The sequence below is a fragment of the Ipomoea nil genome, unplaced genomic scaffold, assembly GCF_001879475.1.
Source record: "Ipomoea nil cultivar Tokyo-kokei standard unplaced genomic scaffold, Asagao_1.1 scaffold1721, whole genome shotgun sequence".
Taxonomy (NCBI): domain Eukaryota; kingdom Viridiplantae; phylum Streptophyta; class Magnoliopsida; order Solanales; family Convolvulaceae; genus Ipomoea; species Ipomoea nil.
In genome coordinates, this window is record NW_017618149.1 from 335523 (window position 1) to 345968 (window position 10446).

At 37.8% G+C, this 10446-nt stretch overlaps 1 protein-coding gene across 1 annotated transcript; it reads right to left on the minus strand.

Annotated features, from left to right (window-relative positions):
• Window positions 1-6104: 6104 nt before the first annotated feature.
• LOC109191854 lies at window positions 6105-7571 on the minus strand. The gene is made up of 2 exons (XM_019342529.1): window positions 7544-7571; window positions 6105-6537 (listed from the first exon to the last, which is right to left on the minus strand). Exons 1-2 carry the CDS (start codon window positions 7569-7571, stop codon window positions 6143-6145), a joined length of 423 nt encoding a protein of 140 aa, XP_019198074.1. The 3' UTR covers window positions 6105-6142.
• Window positions 7572-10446: the final 2875 nt, after the last annotated feature.

Consider the following 10446-nt stretch of genomic DNA (forward strand, 5'->3'; position numbering starts at 1 on the left):
AGTTGAGAAAGTATAGATGAACAGATAGTGCAATGTAATAGAGTTAGTACTATTCAAAAAAAATAAATAAATAAATAAGAGATTGATCAAGCCATGCATGTGGGTGTGGTATAAGTTCAAAATACAAAGTTCATAATGCCAATCTCAAAGTTAGGGGTTGCTATTTATACACACTTAGATTGGATGGCTCCTACTAATACATAATATACAATTAGTGACACCTAAAGCATTTATCTTGGAAATCTCTTCTATAAAGCATAAAAGTACACAATGTTAGGTAAATCTTGGAAATCTCTAAATTTTGAAGTACACAATCTCTTCTATAAAGCATAAAAGTACACAATCTCTTCTATAAAGCATAAAAGTACATTTATTTAATAACTAATTTTGAGGATACATCAATGATTCTAACATATTTGGATATATGAAAACCTACTTCAATGGGAACTCACCAAAGGAAGTGATTATATATATATATATATATATATATATATATATATATATATATATATATATATATATATATATATATTTTGATAAAGTAAAGTTCATTATTAGTTCTAACATATTTGGATATATGAAACCAATCTACAACCATATTGCTAAAAGCAAATTCTAAGGCAATAGTAGAAAAGAAATACAAACAGCTAAGAAATCTCTAACAATTTTTTGCAACAATGGATATTTCAGTTCATTAATTTTTCACTAATTTAAAATATCATAATTAGGTGTTCTTGACAACACACCTTGTAAGTAATAATCTAACAAACTCGCCTGCATGGGCAACTCAACTGGTCATAGAGGTGCAGTTTGGAAAGAATAACCAGTGATTGAGTCTCACCAGCAGCAGTGTAAGAGCAACCTCTCAAAGTTAGGGATTTCTTGTGCACACCAGATTCATGATTTACATCCTCCTAGATATTATGCCGTGGGGGCCCTTAATGTTGGGGTTCAACTTTTTGAAAACAATAATCTAACGAACTCAATTTCCCCCCAAGGTCAATCAAATTATTCACATAGGAATCATAGTCATCTCTCCCCCTCCTCTCCTCAATCCTCAACAACAACATCGAAACTTGCAATATAATATTAGAAGAACATTCATTATTAGCCTTAACTTTATATAACTTTCATAACAATAATCCTTAATCCTTTGAAGTTTTTCAGGATTATTCAAAATATATTTCCTCAAAAAATTTATGGAACTCACCAAATATATTTCCTCAAACACTTTCTTGAGTTTACATAAAGGGGAAACATTCTTCCTTACAAAAAAGTAACCGTAGTGGATAACAAACACCGACAGCGAAGCACTATATACACCAAACAACTTGTGTTGAACCAGTTTGGCATCATGGTCTAGGCTTGATCACATGGTAGAGTTCAAATGAGAAGGGGGTAGGGGGTAGGGGACTAGGGGGCCGGTGAGATAGGGTGACCAGTCAAAGAGAAGTTGTCTCATACGGACCCACAAGGATTCACCAAAAATGTAAAGATGCATGCGAATGATGCGATACTCTAATTAAAGCTTGAGAAGATGCAACTTCACAAGAAAACTGGGTGACTGCCAAATTGATGCAAACCAATTCAAGCCTAACACAATATGCAGAGTGAATTGAAGCCACTTCCCATTGTTGATGATTTTCACAACAAACACAAGTGGGTGACTTACTGATGCAATCATTATATCGTGCAACAGCGCGCACAATGCTGCCCAAAAAAAATACAATATAAAACGACATCGTTTTGACCGGAACGCATTGTGCGTCATGATGCACGATATAATTTGCCTTACTGATGGGCATGTGTATTTTAGGCTTGGATTTGGGCCAAAAAGTAAATGGGCCTTACTATAGCATTGGGCCGAGACGCATAGGCCTAGTGGCAAATACCCCAGCAGTTATCAATAGTTATGCCGTGCAACCGAATGTACCATGCGCATGGTGCATACGATGCAAAACGACGTCGTTTTGATTAAAAACGCGCGTCCCACTTAAAAAAAAAAATCAGGTTCGATTCTCGGTAATAGCATTATTGTGGATATATAGTTATGAATTTCTGGATATATAGTTATAAATTTGTGGATATATAGTTATGAATTTATGGATATTTAGTTCATTCATTGTGGATATTTAGTTCATTCATTGTAGATATTTACTTCATTCATTCACTGTGGATATATAGTTATGAATTTATGGATATATAGTTATGAATTTATGGATATTTAGTTCATTCATTGTGGATATTTAGTTCAATCATTGTGGATATTTAGTTCATTCATTGTGGATTTTTATTTCATTCATTCATTCATTGTGGATTTTTTCATTCATTGTGGATTTTTACTTCATTCATTCACTGTGGATATATAGTTATGTATTTGTGGATATATAGTTATAAATTTCTGGATATATAAAAATGTTATTGCCGGGAATCGAACCTGATTTCTTCTTTAAGTGGGACGCTCGTTTTTTTTTAACCAAAACGGCGCCGTTTTGCAACCGTATGCACCTTGCAAGCTGCATTCGGTTGCACAGCATAATTTGCGAGCAGTTATAGTGTTATACCATGGACCTAGGTCCACCTTGCAATGTGAACTTGAATTCAAAATACACAATTTACACACTGAATGTTCACAAATTGAATTATGAACATTCAGTATGTAAATTGTGAACATTTAGTATGTAAAATTGTAATATTCAGTATGTAAATTGTGAATATTCTGTATATAAATTGTGTATTTTAAATCAAGGTGGACCTAGATCCACAGAATAATTTGCCCAAATACCGCATCAGTCTAGGAGAGGATTCTATTAAGTAGTGTAGAATTGAGATTCCTTATCCTATGGATAATTCCATACCTTGTCCTAACAGCAAATTTTACTGTGGACCATGGTCCATGTAGCAATGTAGTTCATGAAGTAAGTATCATTCTAATTAAACTTTCATTTGATAATATTACTCTGTTTTTTAGTTCACTGCTGGAAATTAACAAATTTTCGATCATCCAAAAGTGGTCGGAAATAGCCTTAATCCGGTCATTTCCGACCATTTGGGGTATTCAGAAAAGGCCTCGTCGCAATTCTGACCACTTTCTTGAGTGGTCGAAAATAGCGACCACCTTTTAGCACCGCATCGCATCCCCTCAAGAACAGGAGCGCCGTTGAAGTGCCCGGGGGGTGCACCATCCTACGTGGCAACGCCATGACCTGAGGTGCTATTAAAGACAACACACAAATGACAACGGCTAAATAAAATCGCTTTCTTAAAAAAAACACACATAGACAACGGTTTTAAAAAATCGTTGTCATTGTGGTGTCGTCTTTTCTCGAAATGCACAAAGACAACATACTTACATCAACGGTTAAGTAAAAACCGTTGTCTTTGACAAAAGTGTTGCGTCAAAGACGATGGTTTTGGACAAACTGTTGTCTTTTATATAAAAGACAACATTTTTGTTAAAAATTGTTGTCTTTCTAGTGTTGTGTATGTGCATTTTTCTTGTAGTGGCTCATAAGAAACAGCGGCAAAGCCATCAGGAATGGATGCCATGAGAAAATCTAGACTAATAATATCTTATGAATGTTTGTATTCTGTGATAAAAATAATACGAAGTACAATACATGATGATATACAATAAATTATATACGATGATGAAACTCAACAGAACTAAGATTGTAGAGTCCTAACAAGAATAAACGTTTTAAAGAGTTGAAATAAGAAAATGATTTCATGTATCTACATGGAAAGGGTACAGTCTTATTTTTCATAGAAAGAATGGTGAGATGGTATCTACTAGTAAACTCTCTACGTCGTGGTCAGTTGAAATATAAAAAAAATATATGAGTGAAATACCGTTACTTGGTGGTCGGTATTTCCTAGCACTCTTCAAGGGTGGTCGGAATACTGACCACTTCGGTGGTCGGAAACAAGATTAGTTTAAAAAATTTAATAGCCGGAAAATATTTCTGACCACCCTCTAAAGGTGGTCGCAAATACACTCTAATTAAAAAATTAAATTTGGGGAAGTGTTTCCGACCATCATGTAAAATGTGGTCGGAAATACCAACCACGTTCTGACCGGAAAAACGGTGATTTTCAGCAATGGTTTCATTCTCCACACACACTAGTTTCATTATAGCAATACTAAAGTATCATTTTAATTTTACTACAGTTTCATTTCACATTATACATTATTATATGAGCTCTATTTTGTAGTTTCATTTTTCACACACACTAGTTTAATATAGTAATATTAAAGTATTATTTTAATTACACTATAGGTTCATTTGATAATATATGTTATTGTATGACTCTGGATTTTAGTTTCATTTTCCACACACACTACTTTCATTATAAAAACACTAAAGAATCATTTTAATTATACTACAGTTTTATTTGACAATATATATTGTTGAATGAGCTCTGTTTTTTAGTTTCATTTTCCACACACACTAGTTTCATTATAGCAATATTGAAGTATCGTTTTAATTAATTATACTACAGTTTCATTTGACAATATACGTTGTTAAATGAGCTCTGTCTTTTAGTTTCATTTTTCACACACACTAGTTTCGTTATATAAGCATTGAAGTATCATTTTAATTATACTACAATTTCATTTGACGATCATGGTCCACATAGCACTATGTGGACCATGATCCACTGTATAACAATTGTGTCCTAACACCCTAGGGAGTAGAGATTGAGCGCTATACATTTAGTATTAGTATATTGAATTTTTTTATTTAAAAAATAAATTTGTAAAATAAAATTAAAAAATTAGAGAAATAAAAATTTATAGAAATGGAGAATGAAAATTAAAAAATTGGAGAAATGAAAAATTGAAAAATGAAAACATAGAAATGATGTAAACGGCCTTTAAATTTTGTCATTTTGTCCAACTATGGCCATGTTTGGTTATTGGCGGATCCGCCATTTTTTGACGGTTTGACATGAAACCGTTTGGTTAGTAGTGGTTTGGAGTAGCGGTTTGCTCCAAACCGCTGCTTTTGCAAACGCTGCAAAATGCAGCGTTTACAGTTGACGTTTTGGGGAAAATTTAATTTTCCCCAAAATGCCCCTGTTTATATTTAATTATAAAAAAAAAAAAAAACTTAAAACTAATTTTGAGGAGCCGAAATGGCTCCTCAATTTGGGGAGCCAAAACGGCTCCTCAACGTTGCCCATCCCAGATGGGCAACGAATTTGTGGAGCCTTGAGGCTCCTTAAATAGGAGCCTCAAGGCTCCATTCCCACTTTTCCCACCGATGTGGGACGGTGGAAAAAGTGGGAATACAAGAGGGGAGCAGCGCTTTTTTTTTTTTATTTTTTAAAAATTATTATTATTATAAATTATAAATTATAATGTATACCCTTATGGTCATTTTACATGTTAACCGTTAATTTAAACAGCTAATTTTACCAAACACTTTTTTATAAACCGCTAATATAATCTGCTGGTCAAACTCGCTAATACAATCCGCTATCTGATAACCGCTACCGCTAATCGCTAACCGCTGATAACCAAACAAGCCCTATATGAAGAAAAAAAAAACATCCATTTTTTGTCTAGCTCATTCAAATTTGTCAATTGTCACATTTTAGTCCATTTTCCGTGTCTCTTGTGTGTGCTGGCTTAACCATTGCTTTATTTACCAAATTGGAATTTTAAAAAATGAATAAAAATTAAACTCCTAAGACTTAAACCAATTGGTTTAAAATATACACTCCACAGAAGTGAGAAGTCTTCTAGTCATATGTCATTAGTGTGACTTAACTAATAATTTTGGTATAGAATATAGTGAATGGAGTGGAAATAGCAACAGTTATATAAGAAAAGAACAAATTACACTTTTGGTCCTGTGAGTATTAGGGTACTGGCAATTTGAGTACGTGACTTTCAAAACTCCCAATTTAAACCTTTAACTATGCATTTTTTGGCAGATTTGGTCCTCCGGACCAAATTGCCGGCCAATTTTGGCCGGAAAATGATTTAATGGTTCGAATTATTTTGTGATGAGGGTAAAAACGTCATTTCACTCCCTTCTTCTTCGTTCTTCTTCTTCTTCTTCACCTAACAATCTTCTTGAAGCACTCACCCCCCCCCCCCCCCGCCATGGCCGTGGATGTGTGCTCCGAGGCCTCAAGCTCCACGGCGAGCCCAAGAATCTCCTTCTCCCATGATCTCCAAGATTCCGACGACATCGTCCCCATCCAATTCCAAGCCGCCGATCCCTTCCTCTTCGAACCCACAATCGACTTCGACTTCCACTTCTGCACCACCGCCGCCGCCGCCCACCACACCCTTTCCGCCGACGAGCTCTTCGCCAACGGCCAGATCCTCCCGGTGGAAATCAGAAAATCCCGGCGGCCTCGCCGGAGCCCAAAACGCCCCAGAGGCTCTCCAATGCCGACGAGAACCGAAAGATGCTGAAGGAGTTCCTGTCAACAAACCCAGAATCCGACGACGACGACTCGCCGCCGGCGAAACACTTCTGGCAGTTCCGCCGGAGCAACAGCCTGAACAGCGGCAACACCCTAGTCCGCTCCCTCCAATTCCTATCCCGCAGCAATTCAACCGGCTCCGCCCCGAACCCCAAACCCAACGCGCCGCCGCGGGCCAGCCGGAAACAGAGATCAAAGTCGGAGCCATTCATATCACGCTCACTCTCGTCATTACTATTCAACACCCAAAGCCATAGCCATTTGAATTCTTCAAAGAAAAACAATACTAACAGTTCGCCATTAAAGAAGAGCAGTAGCTGTAGATCTTCCGGCGGCCATGGCGTGAGAATCAGCCCAGTATTAAACATCCCACCTAATTACATCTCAAAAACTACTTTTTTTGGCTTAGGTTCTTTGTTTTGTAATGGTAAGTCTTCTAAAAAGAAGAAGAGATAACTGTAAATCCTTACATTTCTCAGAGGTTTTGTTAGGTGAAGAAGAAGAAGAAGAACGAAGAAGAAAGGGAGAATGAAGAAGAAGGGAGTGAAATGACGTTTTTACCCTCATCACAAAATAATTCGAACTATTAAATCATTTTCCGGCCAAAATTGGCCGGTAATTTGGTCCGGAGGACCAAATCTGTCAAAAATGCATAGTTAAAGGTTTAAATTGGGAGTTTTGAAAGTCACGTACTCAAATTGCCAGTACCCTAATACTCACAGGACCAAAAGTGCAATTTGTTCTATAAGAAAAGGTAGGGCCGACATGAATTTGGACCACAAATAAGGTTATAATATGTACAATTTAAAAAAATCATCCCACGTACTAAAGGCCACGTAGCACAAGAAAGTCCAAAACCAGGCGGGGCCCAGCTGATATGTAAAATATTCCAAATTGCAATGGTGGGGGCGGCGGTGTTGGTGGCGTATCCTGGTGGTGGTGCCGATGTGCTGACCACACCTCCACACCAACCCTCCGACAACGACGTCTATGAACTCTCTTCTCTTCTCTATTCAACAATTTAAGGTTAATTAACAAGGTAATTTAAAGTTGTCAAAAGCATCTTGATAGATGAATAACTAGTAGTAGTAGTAATAACGGCAACCGCCAATACAACAAGTGCCCATTGGGCAACGCTGGTACACACGCACACCAACTAAAAAAAAAAAAAAAATTGAAAATGTCTAGAAAAAACAAATAATTCACCTCTTGCAAGTTGCAATCAAAACTAGTTTTTCTCTCTCTCACGTCTCTCATATATTCTATTCCTTTTACATCACAAAATTTGACAAAATAACCCACTTTTTATAATCAATGGAAATGCTCTAAAAGTAAATTCATAAATTTCCCTATTCATTCACATATTTTAGTACTTTCAATTCATTTTAACTTTTTTCATAATTTTTAAGGAGTTAAATTATATATAAAACTACTTATATAGAACTTCAAATTTATACTGTTGGACCACTTCAAGATTGATTGCATTATGTACAAAAAGTTAATGAATACATAAGTTGATTAAATGTTAATTTAATCTTTTTTTAGTTGGACTTATCTAATAAGTCATTTAATTTTGATTGAAGCAGATAGGGATGAGTTCTTGTGACATGGACATTTGTATGGTTTCGTGTTTGCATGGCTTAGGTGCCTTGAATGAGTTTCCATCATAAATTTGATAAGTTGAATCTCATTTCATGTCATGATGTTTCTGTCTGTCGATTTTTACACAACAACAACAACAACAACAACAACAACAACAACAACAACAACAATAATAATAATAATAATAATAATAATAATAATAATAATAATGTTGAAAATATTACAAAGTGTAATAACTCGTCTATATTAGGACTCTATTATTCATATTAGACTAGGACTATATTATTCGTGTTAGACTAGGATTCTATCTAGCATCTCTACATATTCGCTCCCTGTACTCTCAGACATTATTATTTAATACAACACAATTATATTCTTATCTGGTATTAGTTAGCTAGGATTTTCTTTTCCAACATCCATGTCCCTCACTTCGTAGCAGTAGCCAATGGTATCGAACCAAGATAATCCGTGTCAAATTTGTAACCGTTTTGGTCACACGGGAGCCAATTGTGTTTGGCGTTATGATGATCCGTGTCAAATTTGTATCCGTTTTGGTCACACGGGCGCCAATTGTTTTTGGCGCTATGATGATCCTTGTCAAATTTGTAAATATTTTGGTCACACGGGAGCCAACTATTTTCGGCGTTATTCAGGGGCTCCAGGTTTTCAGGCTAATGTGGCCGTCTCTGGTGATAATGGTGATTCCAACGGTCCTCATCAGTGGTTCCCTGACACTGGTGCTACAAATCATGCTACGCCTGATTCTTCTTTGATGACTTCTGCGATAAATTATGATGGCCCGGAGACTCTGCGAGTCGGCAATGGTACAGGTTTGCCTATTGTTAATGTTGGTTCTGCTTCGTTAGCTACTGATTCTATGTCTTTTAAGTTACATGATGTAACACCCCAGATTTTCAAGACTTTTAAAACTTATATAATAAAGATAGAGTCTCATTAAATCCCAAAATACGATACAAAGAGTACGGGGTGCTATGCCACGCCCGAGCTAGAGAACTCAGGTGCACAAGCTAAATTCTAAAACCTCAATCAGTATCAATACTAAATCATGGCACGCAGGCCGAAAGGGAAAACTATCTAAGCTACGCCCCAAGCTTCTAGCGCGCTCCAGTGATCTACTCGTCTGTGCCTGAAAGCCAAATATATCTGTTCAGCGAGAGATGCTGGTAACCCACTCCAACGCGTTGAAATACAATACATATAGACATATATATAGATATACGAAAACCATTTTGAAGCGTGAAGATATATCCTACGAGACTCTAGCTTTTAAAACAGGGATAGACTCGACAGATAGAGCTAAGCACAGGCAACAGTTATACCAAGCATATACAGTTTACAACAGGCAAGACAGGTAAAAATAAGCACAATTAATAATCATAATCCAACATATACGATTCCCAGTATAGATCTCATAGTCACATCCCCAAGACACTCATAACAACGACTCATCCATATTTCATCACATAGCACACTTTGTTGGCGCCACAGGACCAATCGCATGCCCATACATGAGGGTCAGCGCATATAGCTCTGACACGGTCCCGCAGCACCCTGCCCCGTATCACAACACGGAGGGTTCGATCGCAACCGACCGATGAACCGCAGCTCATCATAGTTTGATCGCAACCAAACAGTGGACCGCAGCCCAAGAGTATGTCATCTGACCGCAGCCAGGAAATATGAACTGCAGCTCATGTAGAAACCTTTGATCGCAACCAAACGGTGGACCACAGCCCAAGAGTGTAAATCTGACCGCAGCCAGCTTCTGAACCGCAGCTCAGGAATAACCAATCCGATCGCAACCGAATTGGGGTATCATGCACACATAACACATAGCAAGCACATGCAACCCACATTAACACATTGGGAAGGGGGGAGGGGGGGGGGAACGTATAACAAAACCTATGCGTGATCCTTCACATACTAAGAATAATCCTAAGGGGTTCATACTTCTTTCACCTAGGTCAACGAGATACCAATTCAACTAGCATGCAATATATAAGACTCATACAACCTACGAACGGTACCCGAAATATCAAACTAGACATAGGCACGATAGACGGAGTCCGTTGGGACACCACGGGGGTCGGGGGAACATCAAACGGGGAAGTCAAATCCCAAATTGGGTATTTTTCCAGCGGGTAGCCGGTGGGTGAGGGTTCACCCGCTGGCGGCAGCCTTTCCGGGCAGCGGGTGCCCGGCGGGCAGCTGCCCGCTACCGGCGACGCCATCTTTAGCCGCGGGTAGGTGGCGGGTCCCCTACCCCCACCTACCCCCCCACTGACTCTTTCATCACCAAAAACGCCCCGGGAACCTTTGTGGAATCCGGAACCATGCTTAGACACTTTTTAAACACAATTGACAACAATACGTAGGCAA

Coding starts and splice junctions, on each gene's coding strand:
- LOC109191854 (XM_019342529.1), bottom strand. CDS start 7,571: ATGGGCACTTGTTGTATTGGCGGTTGCC. Junction 6,538..7,543: donor TTGTTGTATTGGCGGTTGCC/GTTATTACTACT, acceptor GGAGCGGACTAG/GGTGTTGCCGCTGTTCAGGC.